Source organism: Triturus cristatus, chromosome 9 (assembly GCF_964204655.1).
Source record: "Triturus cristatus chromosome 9, aTriCri1.1, whole genome shotgun sequence".
In the NCBI taxonomy this organism is placed as follows: domain Eukaryota; kingdom Metazoa; phylum Chordata; class Amphibia; order Caudata; family Salamandridae; genus Triturus; species Triturus cristatus.
In genome coordinates this window covers 398,905,150-398,929,276 of record NC_140592.1, presented here as the reverse complement: position 1 = coordinate 398,929,276, position 24,127 = coordinate 398,905,150, and the positions used below count along the sequence as shown (strand labels likewise).

At 47.3% G+C, this 24,127-nt stretch overlaps 1 protein-coding gene across 2 annotated transcripts in view; it reads left to right on the top strand.

The window, feature by feature from the left end:
* Positions 1-12,881: 12,881 nt before the first annotated feature.
* PSMD8 (proteasome 26S subunit, non-ATPase 8) overlaps positions 12,882-24,127 on the top strand; it is a 73,004-nt gene continuing 61,758 nt past the window's right edge. Inside the window, exon 1 of one of the 2 annotated variants that reach the window (XM_085625265.1) lies at positions 12,882-13,077. In XM_085625265.1, coding sequence (XP_085481391.1) covers positions 12,946-13,077 — 132 coding nt within the window. In that variant the 5' untranslated portion in view covers positions 12,882-12,945. The remainder of the gene's footprint in view (positions 13,078-24,127) is intronic. The other variant, XM_085625266.1, reaches the window with a different exon arrangement.

Genomic DNA, 24,127 nt, shown 5'->3' with positions numbered 1-24,127 from the left:
GTGTAACACAGACCTGGGACTGCCCATGACAATGCAGAAGGACTTTCCAGGTTCTTCCACTTAGACAATGAAAACTCTCTTGGGAATGGTTAGTCTCATCCTCTTTTGTTTTGTGGGGCGAGTGGCTGTATAGGAAAGTGCCGCTTTTTGCATGGTTACCCCCACTTTTTGCCTGATATCTGATGCACTCTGACTGAGTGTGCACTGGGTCCCTGCCAATCAGGTTACCAGTGCCTGTGTTTTTTCCCCAAACTCTACCTTTGTTTTTACACTTGGCACAGCTCTGGCCCACATGTAAGTTCCTTGCAAAAGGTACCACCAGTACCAAGGTCCCTTTGACATGAGAGGGTCTCTAAGGGCTGCAGAATGTAGTGTGCCACTCTTAGAGACCCCTCACGAAAGACATGCCCACTGCTATTGCAGACTGTGTGTTTTGGTGCAGACAACACTTAAGAGTTGACATGGCACACAAATGGCACACATCCCTGTGTACAATGCCCACAAACCACTGATTGTGGCATAGGTAAGTCATTCCTCTAGCAGACCTCACAGCCCTAAGGCAGGGTGCACTGTACCACCGGTGAGGTCATAGCTGCATGAGCAATATGCCCCTACAGTGTCTGTGCCTATTCTCAGACATAAGTGCATTTGAGCCATATTGAGTAGATGAGCTGGGAGTTCTCATTATTTTGTATCAACCTCCTCAGCATAATAAACCCACACTGATGCTGGTGTAGGATTTATTACAAAGTGCACTCAGAGGGCATCTTAGAGATGCCCCCTGAAAAACGACCAACACTCTAGTGTGCACCTGACTGGTCTGCTCCAGCCTGCTGCACACAGACATGTTTCTGAACCCCTGAGGTGGGAGCCCTTGTGTTCTTGTGGGATAGGAACAAAGACTGCTTGGAGTGGAGGTGCTTCTCACCTACCCCCAAGCAGGAACAGCCTTCAGGGCGGTGAGCATCAAAGGCTTCCTGCCTTTTGTTATGCTGACCAGGCCCTCTTCAGCTAGTGAAGATGCCTGCCCCTCTGACCAAGCCCCACTTTTGGTGGCAAGGTTGGAGGGAAAATTAGTAGTCAGGAGAGGTGTGTCCCTCTCTACCAGGACCACCCCTAAGGTGCCCTGGATCGATGGAAACCCCTCCTTATGAAATCCTCCATCTTGAATGGAAGGATACTACCCAATCAGGTTAGGGGGTGCCCCGTCCCCAAAGGGAGGGGAACATACAAAGGGCGTAGTCACCCTAAAGGCAAGTAGCCCATTGGCTACCAGCTGCCACTACTTGTAACAACCCTAAATTCAGTATTTAGGGGCAGACCTAAACCTTGATCCTCAGATTCCCGTCACCTAAGAAAAGGACGAAAGAAGATGCTGTGCAGCCGAGCCTGGAAGACGACTACTGATTTGGCCCCACCCCCACAGGTCTATCTCCTGCTCAAAGACCCTGCAAAGAAGACAACGCCTGTCCTGTGGCCAGTGACTTCCAAGAACCCCAGGAAGACTGCCACCCTTCAACAAAGACCAGCTCTCCTGAGGACAGTGGCCCTGTCCAGAAAACCCCAACTTCAAGGACTCCGTATCCAAGTGGATCCGCGACCCCTGCCCACTCTGCACCCGACTCCCACGGCCCAAGTCTGAGTGGCTTACCTGTCCAGTGCCGTCTACTCAGTAATCCAGACCTCAATTCCATCGGTGGCTGACCTCTCCTGGACCCCACGAAGTCGCCTGCAGCCTCTACAAGAAGGGTCCCCCTGATCGTGACCGGCTCTGGCAAAGAAAATCTGACACCAAAAGATATCCCTGCCTTCTTAGCCCCCCGGCCTTGGGGAGCCCAACCAACGGTGTCCAGACCTCCCTCAACATTCCAACTTACCTGACCAGCCAGTGGTCACTTTCATCCCGCCTCCTGGTCCGAGCCTGTAGCCTCTTTGTGCGACCGAGATTCCCCATTGAAGAGCATTGGGGGCCCAAAGCTGATTTGCACCCTGCCGCCCCTGTGCCACTGGTTGTATAGCTTTGGTGCTGCATTGTGGCCCCCCCTGTGCTCACCTTAACCCCAGGTGCCTCTGCCCTGAAACCGCGAGTACCTATCTGCAAACAACACCTATTGTGGGTGCCCCCGGTCTCCATTGACTAACATTGGGCCCAGTGAACTCTGAACCCAGCTGCCTTAGTGCCGCTGGTGATGCAGTACCCACCTTAAACTGAACCTTGACAAGGGTTGGTCTAGACCCTCAAGACTGGAAGAGTAAGTTGTATACTTACCTGTTAATGCATATGATTATTTTCCTCCCATAGGATTGCATTGAATTTCTCCTATTACATTCAAAAGTCTAACATTTACAATTGCTAAGTTCTAATGTTTCTAATTGACAATACTAAAGTGTTCCTACTACTGTAAAGGATTCTTACTGCCTTGCAAAACAGTTCCTACTGCATCTTAAAAGGTATTATTGTTATTCTTAAAAATGTTACTTACCTGCAACTGTGTTCCTCTTGGTTCTAAAATAAAATAACAAAGTAATAACTGTTTATACAAAAACAATTGGTCTTGGATTCAGTCTTTGAGAGTGTATAACCATTTCTTGACTGAGTGTGTACACCAAATGCTTAACACAGGCCTCTGATAAGCCTAACTGCTTGACCACACTACCACAAATAGAGATTTTAGTATTATCTACTTGAGCCTCTGTAAACCTCTGGGGATCCACTGTACTCTGTGCACACTATACCTTACTTTGGTATAGTATATACAAAGCCAGCTTCCTACACAGGATCACTCTGATTCCTGATCCAAACCTGGAAATAAAATAAGACCTGTAATATCAAAATAACACAAACTACATACAGGTGGGCAAATCATCAAAAGAAGAACAATGAAATCAGGACAATCAATTAATGACTGATAATACTGGGCGGAGTAATCCTCGCCTCTGTGTCCTTAATAGAATTTAAAACTCTTGGTGTGAATGATTCTTGGTGTGAATGCTAGCAAATGTTTATTCTATTTCAGGACTGGAGGCTCTGATTATGCTAGTTTAGCGCTCAACGAAAACCACAGAATTAATATCGCCCACTGGTTTATAATAAAACTGTTTAAAAGTTGTTTCAGATGACCAGTCAGCTGATCTCATGATATCCTGAATGGTGTAACACAACATAAAAGATTTAGAGGCTATAGCCCCCTGAACAGAAAGAGCCCCAAAGACTTTAGTGTCAATACCAATTTCTGCCATGATTGATTTCTGCCATCCAATAATCGTGACAGATGATACCGGTTTAAACGGCTTCTGCAAAGCCATCAGCAATTGCATAAAACCATCAAGTCGTAAAGCACAAGTACATTCTTCATAAGCTTTCAAGAAGCGAACCACACACGTCATTATTAGGAAATGCATTATACTCAATACAGTGTGAAAAAGTTTTTGTTCTGCCAGTAATGGTAAAGGAAACCCCTTCCAGAGTAAATACTCTACCTGTCAAATCCAGAACCCGCACATCTGAAGTTCTTCTACAGGTGGACAAGCATAAGAGCATAGCCAATTTAGCTGGCAACTGCTTTCTAGAAAGATAAGCATTATGTGGCCATCCATCAAGAAGAGCCAGAACCAAAGATACATCCCAAAGGAAACAATTCTTTATTTTTTATGGGGGTTAGCCACCCTGATACCTTTAAGAAGTTTACAAATGACAGGGAGCATTGCTACCGGCTTACCATCAACCTGTGTATGCCCTGCTGAAATAGCAGAGTGAAAATTATTCACAGATCTGTAAGACAAACCACCTGAAGCTTTCTAAGACAGAACGTTTACAAGCTGGGGTAATTCTTCTGCAAAGGGATTCATGTGCCCTTCCAGGCACCAACCCAACCAGCATCGCCATGCTGAAGAGTACCTCTTCCTAGTGGAGGGGGCCCAGGCTTGTTTGATGAACTCTGAAGCCGCCTCCGAAATGCCTGGCAGATTCTACTGTGGCTGGAAAGCTTCCAAACCATCAGGGGAAACTATCTTGACGTTACCAACGGTGCAGTTCACTGAGAGGGCACTGGAGCAACGTCTGAGACCAAGGCGGAAGGAGAGGGCAATTGAAAAGAATCAGAAACCAAGGCTGTGCCTTCCAAAGAGGGGAGACAAGTACCACTTCTGCGATTTGGCTGGTCATCTGAGTCGCCACCATGGGTATCAGTGCAAACGGGGAAAAGGCATAATTCAGCAGCACTGAACAATCCTGAGAAAAGGCATCCGTCGCCTTCGCGAACGGGTCCGGCCTCCAGCTGAAGAAGGTCTGTAATTCAAAAAATCAAGTTCTGGGAGAATGGATCACTTGTCCTGTGCTATCAGGGTCTAAGATCTTAGGAGTCTGTGTAAGAAAACCCTCATATGAGTACACAGGTCGGTGGCGGTGTATCTTGGTTCTCCGCCTTAGTGTACTTTCACAGCATCTTCATTGGGTTTCTTTTTGTTAGTATGCTGTCCTCCACCTGGAGGTAGACCAACTGATATTACAGTAGCGTCCAGGTATCAAAAAAGGAGAGGGATGTGCAAAGTGCTCAAAAGTGGTGAGGTTAAAATTCCCTACTCAACTCTAAAAGCTGCAAAAGAATTTTAATGAGAACAAGAGTGGAGTGGGAAATTAAAATGAAGGTGACGTTGTTATAGACTGAGTTAATAGTCTATTACATCAGTGGCTAAGGTCTGTGAATAAGGTCGACATGTTTCAGCCTTCTCGTGTATTCTTGAGGCTTTCGTCAGGACCAAAAAGTAAAAAGGGGGGGCCCGTTCTGCCGCCTTTTGGTGTGTGATCAAGTAATCACACTTATGTTAATTCTTTCGTAGAGTTGTTGGCTCTTGCTCAATGTCTTGTATGAGCTTCCTCGGGACTTTAGAGATCAAGAAACCTGTTCCGGTTCTTCATCACGCACTGCTTCATCACGCACAAGCAGTGCGTGATGAAGAACCGGAACAGGTTTCTTGATCTCTAAAGTCCCGAGGAAGCTCATACAAGACATTGAGCAAGAGCCAACAACTCTACGAAAGAATTAACATAAGTGTGATTACTTGATCACACACCAAAAGGCGGCAGAACGGGCCCCCCCTTTTTACTTTTTGGTCCTGACGAAAGCCTCAAGAATACACGAGAAGGCTGAAACATGTCGACCTTATTCACAGACCTTAGCCACTGATGTAATAGACTATTAACTCAGTCTATAACAACGTCACCTTCATTTTAATTTCCCACTCCACTCTTGTTCTCATTAAAATTCTTTTGCAGCTTTTAGAGTTGAGTAGGGAATTTTAACCTCACCACTTTTGAGCACTTTGCACATCCCTCTCCTTTTTTGATACCTGGACGCTACTGTAATATCAGTTGGTCTACCTCCAGGTGGAGGACAGCATACTAACAAAAAGAAACCCAATGAAGATGCTGTGAAAGTACACTAAGGCGGAGAACCAAGATACACCGCCACCGACCTGTGTACTCATATGAGGGTTTTCTTACACAGACTCCTAAGATCTTAGACCCTGATAGCACAGGACAAGTGATCCATTCTCCCAGAACTTGATTTTGTGCATTACCATTGGAAGCCGGATGGATCACTGCTTCTCATTCCCTCCCCATTGATATTTACATACTTACAGAAGGTCTGTAATTACCAGTTCAGCCTGAAGACGAAATTATCTATCATGCAAGGACTCCAAATCGATTGTATCCACTGAAACAGACGTGAACGGAGCTGCCAATTGTTGTAATCTGTCAGATACCTGGAATTCCAATCAGCCACAGCGTTGGACTGTCCCAGAATGTGCTCCACTATTACCGATATTTGGTGACTCAGGCAATAAAGCCAAAAGTCCTTGGCTATCCCCACTAATAGGGACAACCTCGTACCTCCAATTCATTGATGCACCTCACTGCAGATACATTGTCCATCCTGAGAAGGATGCAACAAGATATTTTCTTGGGAGAGGGGGTTCTGATTGCAAAGGACCCTGGCAACAGTTACAAGCAGTTGATAAGAAGGGATAGTTCTTGGAGTGACCACCTGCCACCAGTGGGGATGTCTCCACAACATGCTCCTCAGCCCCAACGGGTGGCATCCGACTCTTATCATTACCTCTGTTGGGACACAAATATGGTTCTGCCATCCCAACCACCAACAGAGGTCTTCTCTCACTTCCTCTGTCAGGGAAATCTGGTCCGTGTAAGACAACCACTTGTGGAGGTGTTGAATTTCCAATCTCTGAAGTGCCCTGTAATGAAGGGGACCCGGGAAAATGGCCTGGATTGAGGATGCAAGCAGACCGACCAGGCGAGCAATCGCTCGCAGAGAAACTACCTGGCGGGAAAGGGCCGATTTCAGTTCCTTTTTCATGTCTGGCAATTTATTTTGGGGAGCTTCAGCTGCGCCAACTGAGAATCAATCACAAATCCCAGAAAGTCTATCGTCTAAGAGGGGCAGAGAACTGACTTGGTTCCGTTTATGACAAAGCCAAAATCCTGCAAAAGAGAAGTTGTCATCTGCAAGTGAAGTGTGGACAATGTTTGGGACTGAGCCATGATGAGACTGTCGTCCAGGTAAACTTTCATGCAGATTCCTTGTTCTCTGAGATGGGCCATCACTGACTTCATCACCTTGGTGAAACACAACGGCGCAGAAGAAAGCCCGAAAGGAAGGACCAAATATTCCAGCCACCTGTCCCTCCACCGGAATTTAAGAAATTGCCGGTGAGGAGGGAAGATGGGAATGGCCCGATATGTATCTTTGAGGTCAAGACAGACCATCCAATCTCCCTTTCGCAACAGATCTGCTAAAAGATGGATGACCTCCATATTGAAGTGTCTGTAAGTGATGCAATAGTTGAAATCTCGCAAATTCACAACCAACCTGTGTTCACCTCCTCATTGCTGTACCAATAAGACATTGTTGCAGAAGCCTGAGGCACTGTTGTTGCAATAAACCACGACTTTCTTCTGCAGCAGGTCTCCTATTTCAGCGTCTATAAATCAGACTCTTGTAGAGAAAAATGTAACTGTTGAGGGAGGAACATTTGTCAACGAGCTTTATAAAACTCTAGGTGAAAACTCTGAACGGTTTCCAACACCCATGCATCCCTTCAGTTGTGAAGAGAGAATTGAAAATGATCCCCCAATTTTATTAAGGTGGCATCAAGAATCCTTACCAGTAGAATTTTGAGATTAGAATCCCGCTCTGGGGCCGCCTATGTTGAAGCGTTAAACAACAATGGGGCGACCCTGTGTCCCTCAGAACCTGGGTGTGGATATATAAACAAAAACAATGGTTCTGTCGGATGTCTGAAAAATTTCTTATAGGAGGAACTATTACTTTAAATATTGTTATGCATACTTCATAATTACTATTTGCAAAGAAACAATGGAACACATAATAAGCAACACAGACACTGACTATGAAGTATTATGGCGTTTTATATAAATAAATGCATTTATATATATTCACTGGACTTTGAACAAGGCTGTCAACACAAGGTGAATTATAAGGTGAAGTGTACTAAAAGTGAGATTTGTGCTCAGTGGTTAGATATAGTGCATGTAATATGTACAAGGTGATTACAAATACAGTATATACAAGGAAAGGCGATGTTAGCGGCCAGACCAATATCACAGATACAATGACTCTGGAGCTTGTATAAATTAAATTGATCACTCATTTGCACCCAGAGACTTGATATATCTGGTCCAGAAGAGAGCGTCGACGTTTCAACCCAAACAATGCTTAGTTAAGAAGTCAAGGCGGGTCTTCATCAGGACAAAAGAGGGGTGGATGGGGGATGACAGCCTACGGATAAGGAAAGTATAAATCAGTGTGTGTTCCGTGTGCAAGTCAGTCAAGGCACAAAGGTCAATGCTGAGGCATAGGTGAAATCACTCACCCTAAGCAAATCAATCGTTGTAGGAAGGAAGTCAAGGAGCAACCAACCGGTAGGAACAATCTGTGGAGTGAACACAGAGGTTTAAATTAATTGTACCCCCTAGTCCTGCTTCTAGTGACTGGACCACATTTCTAATATCTGGGAAACCAGGTGAAGGTGTAGAGACTCACCCAGAGAAATTATCAAGTCAGACGGGCAAAAAGTCGGTCATCGGAATCCATTCAATTCACTGCATTCTGTGGGATGAACATAGGGATATTAGTGGAGTGCCCTCCCTAATCCCACCTATAGTTATTCATGTACATGTCAGGACAACTCGAATGAATGAGCAAGAAAGGCCAACTCACCAGCCGATATCTTGTTGCATGTGAAAAAGGGCGGATGATGAGATCATGCTATATTTGGGCAACAATCATTAATTGTCCCGTACAGGCTCATCAGCCGATATCCTGTTGTTGGTGTGTGCAATCTAAAAGAAGCGGAAAAAGAAGTCACGCCTTGTGTGGGCAAAAATAGCGAATTGTCGTATAGAGTCTCCCGCCGAGAACCACTTAGGGCTCCCGCCGATACCCACTTAAGGGCTTACCTCAAGAGATGCAGTGATTTCTTCAAAAAGCTCTGTCGTGACGGTGCGGACTGCAGAGCCAGGCAAGCGTCCTGGAGCCGCGCGCTAACTAATAACAAGCGCCGGCACGAGAGGCAGTCTACGGATAAAGGCAATGTTGCGCATGTGTGTCAAGCGTGTATGCCGTGAGTCAGCAGCATAGCTAGGTAACGTGGACACTCTCTTATGGACCACATATATCAAGTCTCTGAGTGCAAATGAGTGATCAATTAAATTTATACAAGCTCCAGAGTCATTGTATCTGTGATATTAGTCTGGCCGCTAACATCGCCTTTCCTTGTATATACTGTATTTTTAATCACCTTGTACATATTACATGCACTATCTCTAACCACTGAGCACAAATGTCACTTTTAGTACACATCACCTTATAATTCACCTTGTCTTGACAGCCTTGTTCTAAGTCCAGCGAGTATATATAAATGCATTAATTTATATAAAACGCCACAATACTCCATAATCAGTGTCTGTGTTGCTTATTATGTGTTCCATTGTTTCTTTGCAAATAGTAATTATGAAGTATGCATAACAATATTTAAAGTAATAGTTCCTCCTGTAGGAAATTTTTCAGACACCTGACAGAACCATAGTTTTTGTTAATATATGTTGAAGCGTTGTCAGGAGAACCGTAGTCTGGTTGGATAGAATGTGCCCCCCCTAGTGGAGTCTTACCAGTCTCCTGTACCATGATCATATGCACCTCTGGGAGGGCCTTGCTAATAGTAACAGCCTGGCGAGTTGCCCCTGCCTCACCCAGCTCTATTAAAAAGGCCAGCTTGATATACCCTCCTGATATTTGATTGTGCTTTATCCAGTGATGTTCAGGTATCGATGTAGTTAGAAACTTCTTTTACAAATTTATCACCAAAGAGGTGACCCTGAGCCAAGGAACCTGCTTCAGCCGAAGCGAGCTCAGTCAGATTTGAATCCGTGCGCATGAGGAGGGACTTGCGTCTTTTAGTTGACACAACACAGTTTGCGTTCCCCAACAAGCATTTAGCTTGCTGGGTCCAGCCAGCCAATATATTGGGATCACCAGAAGAGCCAGTTTCTTTGGCCACGAAGGCTATTTCTAGAATCTTCGCAAGGCGTCCTGCAAGGTCCAGCATCTTGTCTTGACATCGCACCAGGCGTCTTTGGCAAATTTCTTCAGAAAAGTCAACATGCTAGGATCGATCAGGCCTGGGGCCTAAACTTCCTTGTCAAAACCCTTGCGCAAATTTGTATGGAGCTAATAAGATACTGCGGGAGCCCAATCAGACGATCATGGGTGAACAATATCTTGGGGTTAAAAGTAAATGAATTTGAGGGAGTTACAGCAGAGGTACGTGGTTTGGCTGAGGCAGACTTTTTTGCCTTTTCGCGTTTGGGAGATTATTGTGATCTGAATGAGTGGAATCTGTATGCATAGAGTCTGGATCTTTATCATTGTTGCGCTTAGAATGTGCACTTTTGGAGGGTGAGGGGGCCAACTAGCCATGATCACTCAGGGGACCCTGTGGAAGATTGGCCAAAGCATCAGCATGAGGCCACTCAGATGACTTGACTTTTGCTTTAAAGGGGCACGTCTGAAGATCCGACCTTAGGATCTGGAGCCACAGAATAATGAAAACTATGTCGTTTAGCAAAGCTCTCTAGTTGAGGGGTAATGGACTTAAAAACAGCTGCTAGAGCCGGGTTAACTGTGATAGGAACAGCAGTCTCAATTGAACTATTGACTGACTGCTGAACAGAGGCATCCAGAGCGTCAAACAAATTGCCTTGCCAATAGGACCCCTGTGGATGATCCTCATAGTAGGACTCATATTCTTCCTACGCAAAGGGGACCCATTTTTCCATTATCAAATACAATAATACTGAGAACTTCACACTGTGTCAAGTCTATCCCAAGGGACCAATCAAGGGGAACCAACCCCGTTTGCACCAACACGAAAAAATCAGTATTATCACAGCCCCAGGGTATGCTGGACATCCAGATCCTAATGATTCTTTTGAGCGTGCACAACGTTCCTGAGGGCAGCTCGAGTTGTTTCAGCTGGAGCCGGCATCACCTCCATGCTGCGAGAATTCATTTGCAGAGTGGCAGTGAAGCTGAACGTTAAAAGAATGCTACAGCGAGGGGGGCTAAAAATAGAAACGGGACGACACATACCCCAAACAAGCCTGAACATGCAGCCCAATAGGGCTACGCGGATCGCCAGACTCAGCGAGACGTAGTTGGACACGATTAGGGCAGGCGCTGATACAGTAATAATGAAACACGGGTGATAGTCTGTGGGACGGCCCGCTCGAAGAGCATGACCAGGGATAATTATTACGCAGTCCCAGAATTCAGGAAGGGGCAATTAATAGTAGCTTGTTTTCTTGCAATGTGATGCGGACGGTGCAGCGATGGAGCGTAACACTATGCCTCTAAGAAGTAACAATCACTAACCATACATTATATCCTAAATAATGCATACACAATAAGCAATAAAAACAACTTATCTCTGCTGCAAGAAGCAAAGAAAGAGGCTCTTAAGCTGGTGGCAGCTACTCTTACATGGACTGCTGGAGCATGATTGGTGTAAAAAAAACAATGGGGTAACCCGGTGTCCCTCAGAACCTGGGTATGTATATAACAAGCGACAAGTGGTTCTGTCAGGTAAGATAATTGCTTTAAAGATCATAAAATCTTACTCATAGGAAATTAACTTAAATAAGTGCACTGAGTTTCTTTACACGTAGAATTTGGAACACAAAAGACAAACGATTTTTGCAGGGACGTCAGTTTTTTACTTTTTTTCTATAGATCATAAATTCATATATGGCTGTCAAAAAATTCAAAAGACATAAGTGGCATGAAGTCAAGTGAACAGAGTGACATAAGTGAATATTACACAGAAGTGACGTGACAATACATAAATTATGTACAAAATATACAAGGGGTAATGATGAGGTTCGACCAATTCCGTTATAGATCAAGTGTCTCAAGTCCAAGCAAGGAATGCTTAGTAAGTCTTAGGACCAGGAGACCTAATGGCCATGGTCCAATGTGTGCGTCGACGTTTCGACCCTGACGTATGTGCAGTTAGGTTAGCGTAATGGCAGGTCTTCTTCAGGACAATGGAACAGCGGGGGAGACAGCCACTTTTAATTGGAACAGCCAAATTGGGGCACTAGTCAGTTTCAAGGATATGGTGCTATCCAATGAGCCTCCAGTGGCGTAATTAATCAGCCCTGGGCTCGGAAATGATAGCGCAAGAACTTGCCATGCTAGTTTTTAAGGACAGGGCCACCTTGAGTCGTGTTCAAAGACCGGAGGCTATGGGCATCGGGTCGGAGGAGGTAGCTTTTCATTAATAACAGCCCTCCACGGATGCCCTGCAATCCGTGTGCTTCGTTAGGTTTCTTTCAATTACTTCAAGCGGCGAGCTTCTTACTTGCCTGGAGCATGATTGGTGGCTGTGAGCAGGGTATCACGTGAAATGTCGTTTATGTTAACGTTAAAATGTTTTTCATTGGGTGCTGTGTTTTACAGTAAAAGAAAGAGAAGCATAAGCGGAGCCTCCGGTCCTGAAATAGAATCAGGAAGTGAACAAATTTGCTTTCACCAGCGAAACAATGCGAGCAAATGCGAACTTGAGCATGCTAGTTCAACAATTATCGAAGAATGTGTTAAATGACCGAGTATTGGTTTTAAATACTGGCATTGCCCATTTGGCATTCCATTCTTCTGAATATTGCAAATTGTGTACCATAAATTGGGAAACAATAAAATGCATTACTTACAACATGGTAAGTGCTGTACAAAAGCATACATGTCAACATTTTAGAGCAGGATAGTGGGAGATGTTGCGGTTTTATATAGCACGAACTCGACCCGAAGGTATTGGAGCGCTTTACATGGGCTCAGGTTATGTTACACAAGGACGCATTCATTTTGAGGTGGGGGGGGGGGGGGTAGGCACGGGGAGATTAAGTAATTTGGCCAGAATCACGGGCTGTGGAGCCAACGTCAGGCTCGAACATGGTTCCCCAACGTCAAAGTAGGCAGCACTGGCCGTTATGCCACATCCTCTCCCATCTTCTATGTAAGCACAGGCAATTTCAGTAAGGGAACAGCTAAAATAAATCCTTCGCCATTCTGAGAGAAATAAGGAAAGATCTGCACAATCCTCGGCTACGGCCCTGACAAGGAATTGTTGACGACACGTAGAAACAGATCCACTTCGCGACTCGTATATTTCACAGGCACAGACTAGTTGATTTCCGTGCGCTTCGCATGCCACCCGGGTTACTGTGACGTCACGGCGTTGGCTGCTTGCTCTTGTCTTCCGTGTAGCCGTAAAACGACCACAGACAGTCGCAAAGTGTCGCACGTCAGTCGCCGTCAGTGCTTTGCCGATTCATTGTATGCCGGCTCCATGGCTGTTAACGGCGGGGAAGGCAATGTTGGTCTGCAGCAGGCTGGGCTCATGTATGAGCGGTTGCGGGCTGAGTGGAGCCGCCAGAGCCCAGACCTGCGGGAATGCGGGGAGAGTTTGGGGAAGCTGAAGGTATGTAATGAGACCGCGAGGGTGGCTTGAGGGGTCACTAAGAAGAAGCTTTTGGATGGAAGGTTGGGAGATTTGTTAGATCGGATGGTAGAAGTTCCTCGTCCATGCATTGTCTGTGGTTTATGAGCATAAAGGCTTAAGGGACAAGGGAAGGGGACTGGTGGAATAGTCATGATGATGGCATAATCCATACATTTAAACTTTTCAGCACATTAAGGTGAGCGGTGCTGGAGACACTTTCGGTAGCCCAGCGGGTAAGTGGTACAAAGGAGTTGTCTCCTGTGGGGAAACTACGGATTTCGGTTCATTTAAGAGTATGATCAACTAAAAACGTTAGTCAGAAATGTATACATTAGTGTTCACTACATAAGTGTGCTTGAGACATCTTCGCCAGTGGGGGCTCCTTAAAATGTAAGATGTATCTGCCCATAGAGTGACTGATTAATTCCTTATTACCACCACGTCTTTTGTTGTCTATTTTACAGGGAAAGGAAAGTGGAGTGAAAAGTGGCCTTGTAGGGATGTCATGGGCCCTATTTCAAGCAAGGACAAGCACCCTAGCCCTCTGCTTGGGTAGTAAAATATAGAGATACTTGGGTACTATGGGGCACTGACATTTGGGCACCGGTGGCAATGCATCCGGTGCACTAATGATAGCTAGGTCCTTGGAAGAACATGAGAAGCCAAGTAGCTGTATTACAGATCTCTGTCAGGACACCTGGTTTAAATTCCTGATGACTATTCAACCAAATTGTGTGTTCCTTGACGAATTGCCCTCACCTTGTGCGCCAGGTAACAACCCAGTTCGTTTGTAACTTAAGAGAACTCAATTTTAAAGCGGGTGTTTAATATCGGCCTATTTTCCGTCTAAAGCTGCCAGACAAGTACTTTTTACAGGAGCCCCCTCTTCAGCCTAGTGGATTGTAAACCGGCACTGCTGCTCTCCTGCGCAGTAGATAGAAGCCTGAAGGAGTGGGCACCGAGGCCATTCTGTCTCCGTAGCTTACAGTGATAGCCGACACTAGAAGTGGCCAAGCCAACAAATTAGCAGGAAGAGCCAAGCCAAAGGTCTATCTCAGTACTTGCAGCCTGTAAGTGAGTTGATCCCTGAAAGTTTTTGGTATGTAAATCTTACAACAAACAAAACGTACAAGAGCTCCAGTTACTTTATACAAAATCACGGTCATTGTAGTTACGGGAAATTAGTATATTTAGTCAGAATCGCAGGATGTTTAGCCAGTGCTGAGACTCGAACCTGGTTCTCTAGTTCCAAAGTCGGCAGCTCTGGCTGTAAGGCAGTCCTAGGTAAAGATATCATGGCAGGCAAAAGCTACTTGAAAGCTTAGCTTGTTCTGGTTTTGAGTTTACATGAGGATCTTGCGCTGAGCCAGTCTTCAGGCTCGAACCATCAGTGTCTTGCCCACCTTCAGCAGACGCAACATGATCATGTCACAGGTGCTTCTTGCTACCACTGATGATGTGAGCACAGCCCACGCGGTTAACCTGAAAGAGTACGAAGAAGACTGCAAACTGGATAGTAACCGATGAGGCATTAATGACCCTTGTTCCACCATAATTCATGCAGTCTACTACCACGTGATTCAAATAAGGGGGATATTACAGTTTCACCAAGCTGCCATTTTATTCCTTATCACATATGAGAGCACCTTCAAATATTCGAGCTCAGCATGTCTTCTGTCACAAAAACGTTTTTGTTAGATTTAATAGACCAAACTTGTTTCAAATATATACATTTATTTATTTTATTTTTCTTTAAGCAATTTGTAGAGTGCGCAAATACCCATGGGTGTCTCAGTGCTGCGGACTGTGTAGAAGATGGAGCCAGAGGTGGGGTGCCTATTGATTAAAAAGCCAAGTTTTTATCAGCTTCCTAAAGGCAAATAAAGTTAGGCAAGATTTGATATGCAGAGGAAGGGTGTTCCATAGTTTGGCAGTGGCGACAGTGAATCTTCTGTCACCCCAGGAGACTTTTTTTGTTCGAGGGATCGTCAGAAGGTTGGCCGTTGATGAGCGCAAGGTTCAATGAGGAGTATACCCACACAAGGCCTTCTTCAGGAAGTCTGGTCCAGTTTTGTGGATGGCCTAGAAGGCAATGCAAAGAGCTTTGAATTTAATTCAGCTTATTATAGGTAGCCAGTGAAGTTTTCGAACTACTGATGAGATTGGTCGATACTTGGGGGTGCCTGTTATCATTCTAGCGGCTGAGTTCTGCACCATCTTCAGTCGGTTGGTGACGTTTTTCTGAACGTTAATAAAAAGGCCATTGCAGTAATCGATTTTAGACATTACTAGAGTGCTGATAAGGGGTTTTCCAGCATTGGGTGGCAGAAAGGGTAGGAGTTCTTTTATCATCCTTAGGGTGTAGAAGGATGACGAGACGACTGCATTGGCATGTGATGTGAAAGCCAGTTTGTTGTCGAACATGACACCTAGATTTCTAACTTTCGATACCGAGAGAGGCGGTGGTCCCAGCATGTTGGGCCACCAGATGGAAGACCAGACAGGATAGAGCTTACCAAAATTTAACTTTAGGCAATTGTTGACCATCCAGGTACTGATGGCGAGCATTCCACTTTGGAATCTGGCCGCAATTGCTCCTCTGTCATTGTGGATTGCTAGCACCAATTGTGTGTCGTCGGCGTAGGAGGTAAGACCCATCCCGTGGGTTTTGATGACCCTGGCCAGGTCCGACACATGGATATTAAAAAGTGTCGGACTCCAGGATGAACCCTGTGGCACACCACACGGGAGGGGAGGACTTGTAATCGCCGAGACTCACTAGTTGTGTGCGGTTAGAAAGAAAGGAGGCCAGTAGTTCTTTGGCCTTCAGTTTGATGCCACTGTTTGAGACACGATCGATCAGGGTAGAGTGATCGACAGTGTCAAAGAGTGCTGACAAATCTAGCAGCACAAGCACAGCCGTACCACCTTGGTCTAAGATTGTTCTAATTTCATCTGCTGCTTTGATGAGTGCAGTTTCTGTGCCGTGACCTTTCCTAAAGCCGAATTGCGTCTCGTCCAGGAGGTTATTGTTTTCGATGTAGTGGGCCAATTGTGAGTTCATTAATTTCTCAAATATTTTGGCTGGGAAAGGAAGGCCTGCAATAGGTCTGTAATTGTTTGTTTCTGAAGGATCGAGGTGCCGCTTCTTCAGTAGCGTCTTGATGATAGCTTTTTTCCATGCTGCGGGGTAGGTACCTGTGTTAAACATGGCATTGCATATGTCTGTTAGGTTTGGGGCTAGTGTGTCAGGAATCTGTTTTAAAACAGCAGAAGGGCAAGGGTCAGTGGGGGATCCTGACTTGATGGATAAAATGAGGTCCTTGATCAGTTTTGGTGAGACTTGGCTAAAAGTTGAAAAAGAGGGGGTGTTTTCTTCGTTATCAGGAGTGACCGTCGAATAGTCAGATTTAGTTTGGGCCGCAAAGATGACGTATATATTACTGACTTTTTCTAGGAAGGAGTTAGCCAGGGCATTGCAAAGGTCTTGGGTGGGTGCTATTGGAGGATATATTGCAGACCCTGATAGTTTAGTGACTACTTGAAAAAGCTGCTTAGTGGTGTTTTGGGCCGACTCTATCTGATTGAGGTAGTATTTGCTTTTCTCCAAGATAATGAGATGCTTATATTTGGAGATTGCTTCCTTATAACGGGTTTTGTCGGTGATATTGTAGTCTCTGCGCAAATGTCTCTCGAGGTTCCTGCAGCATTGTTTTTCAAACTTGAAAGCCTCGGAGAACAAGGGGGCTGATGGGAGTGGTTCTATTTTTTTTAACGTTTTTCAATGGTACTCGGAGGTTGAAGGCATTATTAAGCCATTCTGAATAATTAGATGAGGCAAGTAAAGGGTTTGGTGTGGGATCGTAGTTGATGGATGACAGATGTGTTTTGAGGAGTTGCTGATCCAGGCAGATCCAAGCTTTAAATTGAGTAGGTGGGGTGGAGATAATGTGTGGAGGGCGTTTTTTTTTTTGCCTGAATATTGAACAGGACTGCCCAGTGGTCAGTCCATGTCGGGGGTATGGTTTTTATTAGCGATATTTGAATGTTGCTGGTGAAGAGCCCATCAAGCGTATGACCGGCTGAGTGAGTGGGGCTGGTCACCAACTGGAGTAGATCCACTGCCTCCAGTTCTGTAATGAGGGTTGAAGTGTCATTCTCCTCAAGGGTTTCTAGGTGGAAATTGAAATCACCCACGAAGGTAAAGTCAGGTTCTCCTGCTAAAGGTTCCAGTAAGCTCACTAAAGCAGAGAGGAACTCAGCTCGAGGGCCTGGGGGACGGTAAAGAAAGGTTCCTTTGAAGGTTTGTGAATAATTGAGAGTTATGGTAAATGTCACGGCTTCAGAGGTCTTGGTGGGGATTGTCTCTGTCCTGACTAGGTATTTATCTCGGTATATAATTGCTAGTCCTCCTCCTCTTTTTGTGGTTCTGTCCTGTCTAAATATGCAGTACCCTTCCGGGGTTGCGGTGCAAAAATCAGGACCAGATGATGGGTCTATAATATAAATCTAGCCACATATAGGATACACGTGACCCCTGACTTGCCTCTTAGTTCTTTAACACCATTGTCATCAGGGCAAGGTCTCGAATGTTCCTCAAATCATGTTTTAAAACTATCACTTTTAATAAATTCATAACTAAAGCATAAAGTAGTAGCACACTTATTTGCAATCAGCAGATTTTACATTGAAGTGGCCACAAAATGTCCTACTGACGTGGTTTTACTGCTAAAGTTATATAATGTGCAAACACATTTCTGAAAATCTGTTTCGTTTGCAGTTCACCAAGTAAAATGTTCTGAATTGTTTTGCTCCTATTTCAATCTTTGTTTGCATCACACTTCGTATTTACAAAAAAAAGTGCTATCATAATTCCATAAATATTTTAAAATAAGTGTACTATCAACTTAAAGGCTTATTTTAAATGTTATTTGTTAGATAAGAAAACTGACATCTACAGACAGCTCACTTGACAAAAACTCCTAACTAGTGTAAGGGAGAAAAATAAACACCATTTTCAAGCAGCAATTAGTAAAAAGACAAACTGACATTTGTACTCTCTTCTTGAACAGACTGCAAATGTGTCAAGATAAAAACAAGATTTAATGGCATCTTTATTGCTCCTTCACTTTCTGAATCAACAGAACACCTGTTCCTTTCAAGCTTAATTTCACTTGCCAGAGTGGACTAGTACCTTCTAAAAATAGCTTGACCTGATAAAATCTGACTCGACGTTGTGAGTGGGTGAGTAGATTTTTTAAGGCCTGATAGCATCATAGACACATAGAGGCGGGCAGAGCCTGTAGTCACACACTGGATATGGGGTATATGGATTAAAATCGGTGTTAAAATCGCGTGTCTCACACGTAGACCATAATCTATTTGAAAAAAATCCCACCCCCAGAGGCTTCTTTTTGTCAAGCCTTCACACCCGATACAGACCTGCTTGGTGTCATCTAATGTCTGCATGTTAACTGTTACATGCAGTTGAGGGATTAATAAGTGTCCTTCGGATGCGACGTGGGGCAGTCAGACGTGCAATACATGCATCATTGCGTCACAATGCCAATTCCATTTGGACGTCCTAGTGCTGTGGGCGTGGCTGCCGAACTTGAAACTGGAATGGGGGCTGAAGGGCCCAGGATTTAAAGTGTTCTGGGATGCTTCCAGAGTATCTGTATACATTTTATCAAAACATAAAGATGGGGAACGCACTACTGCTTTTGTAAGGAAAATCATACTTCTCATCCACACTCCATGATGTGTGGATCAAAAACGTACAGACAGAACGAGCATCAAAAAAGAACGTTAAAATTCCTCATTAATGGACGGAGAAAACATCAGGGTTGTAGATATTTGGCAAAGGATGTGCAGACTAACAGTGTTTAAATTGTTGTGTCTATTCTCTGGTGTAACACCTCCATTCTTTAACCATATAATTCATTGGATCTTTAATTCATGGGAAAAATCAGTTAACATTGGTGGTTTTCAAATCAGAGACCCCACTCTGCCATTGTATATTCATTTTAAATTGGAACCATATTCCAAGGGATATTATAATTAAGGCTCCCTGTTTTCCGTTTTTACGGATTTTTACAGATAAATACAGACAGAAAACAATGTGTTTTTGTCTGCATTTATTTTTAAAGGCGGATAAATACAGAAAATTGTGCTTCTTCAAGTGAACCTCCGTGCTGTCTTTCATGAATTATAGCCCAGCAGGTGAGCAGATGGACAGCATGGAAAATGAAAAAACAGGATGAAATTTCTTTAACCGTTGGCTTATGTCTACATGCATTTGTAATATAATGCTAATATTTACTAGTGGATGTATTGGTTTGTAATATTTTGTACCTTAAATAGCGATTACATGACAGACATCAAAGTATGAGTGCACGTCGAACATTTAAGTAAATATGGAAACATACAGTTTTACAACATACTCTTTACACAAACCAAAAAATAAATATGGATAAATACAGCCAAAATGGCCCAAAAATAAATATTGATAAATAAAGACGGAAATGGTAAAAAAATAAATACCATAAAACCGGGAGCCCTAATTATAATTTAGTCTAGTTTTGTGAGTGGACAGGCGATAAATCCATCACTGCACTTTTTCTAACTACCTTATCTGGATTCCGTGCACTACTCTCAAGTCATTCAGTGATCACCCACGTCATCTTATTTGTGGTGTGAACTGTGGACAGGAAATTTCTGTCCTATTGGTGCGGCTTCTCTTGCAATGGGTGTTGCTTCTGTGATCACAGATTTGAGTTTTTATTTTACTATGTAAATGTAAATGTCAAGGTACTTTTAGAGCGCACTGTCACCATACGGCCACCTTGCGGTGTCGCCTTTTGCGGTTTCCTGGCGCTGATACTCATACCGCTGTGGAACCCCTCCTGGCTTTCCCTGTGAAGTGTCCACTCCTGGGCACCCCCAGGGTGAAGCCAGGCATCCTTAGCGCTGTTGGGGCCGGTGTGGAGGCTAAGCAAGCTATTGCCCAGAGTTGCAGCGTGGGGCCCGTGATTAGAATAGGCACCGAGGCGAGAATAGACAGGTCCGAGGAAATTGAGCCCGAGCCCCGCCGAGGCGGGAATCGAACCCTGGTCCCTGGCCAGAACTCTGCTTCAGGGTCTGCCGCTCTAACCATTGAGCCACACTCCTCCACTATTGGTCATGACAATGTACCTTAACCCACAGTGACAAGTTATCATATAAATTACTTGTGTAGAATTGCATTTTGTGTGTTTTCAAATAGTCCACACAATTTCCAGTCCTATAGCCAGAGTATTTTTCTTGTGATTATGTGTCAGATACAATTCCCACAGGGATAGTGCCTTACCATGCCTGGGAGCCCCAGCAGTTTAGGACAGTGGTTCTAGTATCCCTGCATTTTCTTTAGAGCTAGTGGATACCAACATATCCTTCTGACTTCTTGCACACTTATAAGAAAACAGTCTTTTCCCATTTACGTGAACCTGTGTAAAGGGTTTGCCAATATTTGTTTATGTTTTTTTTGACCTGGTTGGAAACTATGTTAAAAGTGGTAGCACAGGTTAAAGGAATCTCTGCTGTATTGTATTGTGTGTGTGTGTGTGTGCTATGTTCTGAGAGGGCTTCTCTGTTCTCTGATTCTTTATATATATATATTTTTAATTATGGTCTGTGGATAATCACAAGTACGTAATTTGTCTGAAAGGACCTTGGCTTCTTGGTTAAAATCTACTACCTTGCTGCACTTCCGCCTGAGAGGAATTGGTCATAGGGCAGATTTTCTTTGACAGTGTGAAAAGTGTCAAACTTAAGGAGTATATACCTATCTGTAGGTTTTCAATACGTTTGTGTGTAGTTTGCTCTCATTTGTGAGTATAGTTACGTCAAGGAACGTCAATGATTTGTTGTCCACCGTGTGTATAAACTTTAAATTCATATCGCAATCAGACAACCAAGGAGAAACAAGCATTTGCAATGCAATAGGTCTCGCATTTGCAAGAGTTTGAGCTATTGGCATTGTAAATGATCATGCCTTTTATTTATGTTTTGAAAAGTTGCAAGCGGTGCGTGCAATGGCAATAGTTCAAACTCTTGCAAACGCGAGACCTATTGCATTGCAAATTCATGTTAAATACTAGGCACCCTGCCCTATGTGCCCATAGGGCATACCTTAGGGCACAGCATTCCAAACTTTTCATGTTGGTGACACTTTTTGGAGATGCATCATTTTGGGACACAGTAAGGCAGTGTAGCGAGCAAGCAAGCCCAAACCACTTCTCCCCCCCGGAAGAAAATTTTGAAATAAAAGTGGGCAAATGGTGCATTTTCAAGCAAATTTGAGACCATGAGGTTGACACAGGCCCCTGCAGCGGATGCCTTCGTCAACTGAGCCACCAGACCCGGCATAGTCTCTCTCTGTCTCCCCCCCTCCCTCTGTCTCCCCCCCCTCCCTCTGTCTCCCCCCCCTCCCTCTGTCTCCCCCCCCCTCCCTCTGTCTCCCCCCCCCTCCCTCTGTCTCCCCCCCCCTCCCTCTGTCTCCCCCCCCCCCTCCCTCTGTCTCCCCCCCCTCTGTCTCCCCCCCCTCTGTCTCCCCCCCCCTCTGTCTCCCCCCCCTCTGTCTCCCCCCCCCTCTGTCTCCCCCCCCCTCTGTCTCCCCCCCCCCCTCTGTCTCCCCCCCCCCTCTGTCTCCCCCCCCTCTGTCTCCCCCCCCCTCTGTCTCCCCCCCCCCTCTGTCTCCCCCCCCCTCTGTCTCCCCCCCCCTCTGTCTCCCCCCCCCCTGTCTCCCCCCTCCCTGTCTCCCCCCCCTCCCTCTGTCTCCCCCCTCCCTCTGTCTCCCCCCCCTCCCTCTGTCTCCCCCCCCTCCCTCTGTCTCCCCCCCTCCCTCTGTCTCCCCCCCTCCCTCTGTCTCCCCCCCTCCCTCTGTCTCCCCCCCTCCCTCTGTCTCCCCCCCTCCCTCTGTCTCCCCCCCTCCCTCTGTCTCCCCCCCCCCCTCTGTCTCCCCCCCCCCCCTCTGTCTCCCCCCCTCCCTCTGTCTCCCCCCCTCCCTCTGTCTCCCCCCCTCCCTCTGTCTCCCCCCTCCCTCTGTCTCCCCCCTCCCTCTGTCTCCCCCCTCCCTCTGTCTCCCCCCTCCCTCTGTCTCCCCCCTCCCTCTGTCTCCCCCCTCCCTCTGTCTCCCCCCTCCCTCTGTCTCCCCCCTCCCTCTGTCTCCCCCCTCCCTCTGTCTCCCCCCTCCCTCTGTCTCCCCCCTCCCTCTGTCTCCCCCCTCCCTCTGTCTCCCCCTCCCTCTGTCTCCCCCTCCCTCTGTCTCCCCCTCCCTCTGTCTCCCCCTCCCTCTGTCTCCCCCTCCCTCTGTCTCCCCCTCCCTCTGTCTCCCCCCCTCCCTCTGTCTCCCCCCCTCCCTCTGTCTTCCCCCCCTCCCTCTGTCTTCCCCCCCTCCCTCTGTCTTCCCCCCCTCCCTCTGTCTTCCCCCCCCTCCCTCTGTCTTCCCCCCCCTCCCTCTGTCTTCCCCCCCCTCCCTCTGTCTTCCCCCCCTCCCTCTGTCTTCCCCCCCTCCCTCTGTCTCCCCCCCCTCCCTCTGTCTCCCCCCCTCCCTCTGTCTCCCCCCTCCCTCTGTCTCCCCCCTCCCTCTGTCTCCCCCCTCCCTCTGTCTCCCCCCTCCCTCTGTCTCCCCCCTCCCTCTGTCTCCCCCCTCCCTCTGTCTCCCCCCTCCCTCTGTCTCCCCCCTCCCTCTGTCTCCCCCCTCCCTCTGTCTCCCCCCTCCCTCTGTCTCCCCCCCCTCCCTCTGTCTCCCCCCCCTCCCTCTGTCTCCCCCCCTCCCTCTGTCTCCCCCCCCTCCCTCTGTCTCCCCCCCCTCCCTCTGTCTCCCCCCCCTTCCTCTGTCTCCCCCCCTCCCTCTGTCTCCCCCCCTCCCTCTGTCTCCCCCCCTCCCTCTGTCTTCCCCCCCTCTGTCTTCCCCCCCCCCTCTGTCTCCCCCCCCCCCCGTCCCCCCCTCCCTCTGTCTCTCCCCCCCTCCCTCTGTCTCTCCCCCCCTCCCTCTGTCTCTCCCCCCTCCCTCTGTCTCCCCCCCTCCCTCTGTCTCCCCCCCTCCCTCTGTCTCCCCCCCTCCCTCTGTCTCCCCCCCTCCCTCTGTCTCCCCCCCTCCCTCTGTCTCCCCCCTCCCTCTGTCTCCCCCCTCCCTCTGTCTCCCCCCTCCCTCTGTCTCCCCCCCTCCCTCTGTCTCCCCCCCTCCCTCTGTCTCCCCCCCTCCCTCTGTCTCCCCCCCTCCCTCTGTCTCCCCCCCTCCCTCTGTCTCCCCCCCTCCCTCTGTCTCCCCCCCTCCCTCTGTCTCCCCCCTCCCTCTGTCTCCCCCCCTCCCTCTGTCTCCCCCCCTCCCTCTGTCTCCCCCCCCTCCCTCTGTCTCCCCCCCTCCCTCTGTCTCCCCCCCCTCCCTCTGTCTCCCCCCCTCCCTCTGTCTCCCCCCCCTCCCTCTGTCTCCCCCCCTCCCTCTGTCTCCCCCCCCTCCCTCTGTCTCCCCCCCCTCTGTCTCCCCCCCCCTCTGTCTCCCCCCCCCTCTGTCTCCCCCCCCCTCTGTCTCCCCCCCCCTCTGTCTCCCCCCCCTCCCTCTGTCTCCCCCCCTTCCCTCTGTCTCCCCCCCTTCCCTCTGTCTCCCCCCCTTCCCTCTGTCTCCCCCCCCTTCCCTCTGTCTCCCCCCCTTCCCTCTGTCTCCCCCCCCTTCCCTCTGTCTCCCCCCCTTCCCTCTGTCTCCCCCCCCTTCCCTCTGTCTCCCCCCCTTCCCTCTGTCTCCCCCCCCTTCCCTCTGTCTCCCCCCCCTTCCCTCTGTCTCCCCCCCCTTCCCTCTGTCTCCCCCCCCTTCCCTCTGTCTCCCCCCCCTTCCCTCTGTCTCCCCCCCCTTCCCTCTGTCTCCCCCCCCTTCCCTCTGTCTCCCCCCCCTTCCCTCTGTCTCCCCCCCTTCCCTCTGTCTCCCCCCCTTCCCTCTGTCTCCCCCCCTTCCCTCTGTCTCCCCCCCTTCCCTCTGTCTCCCCCCCTTCCC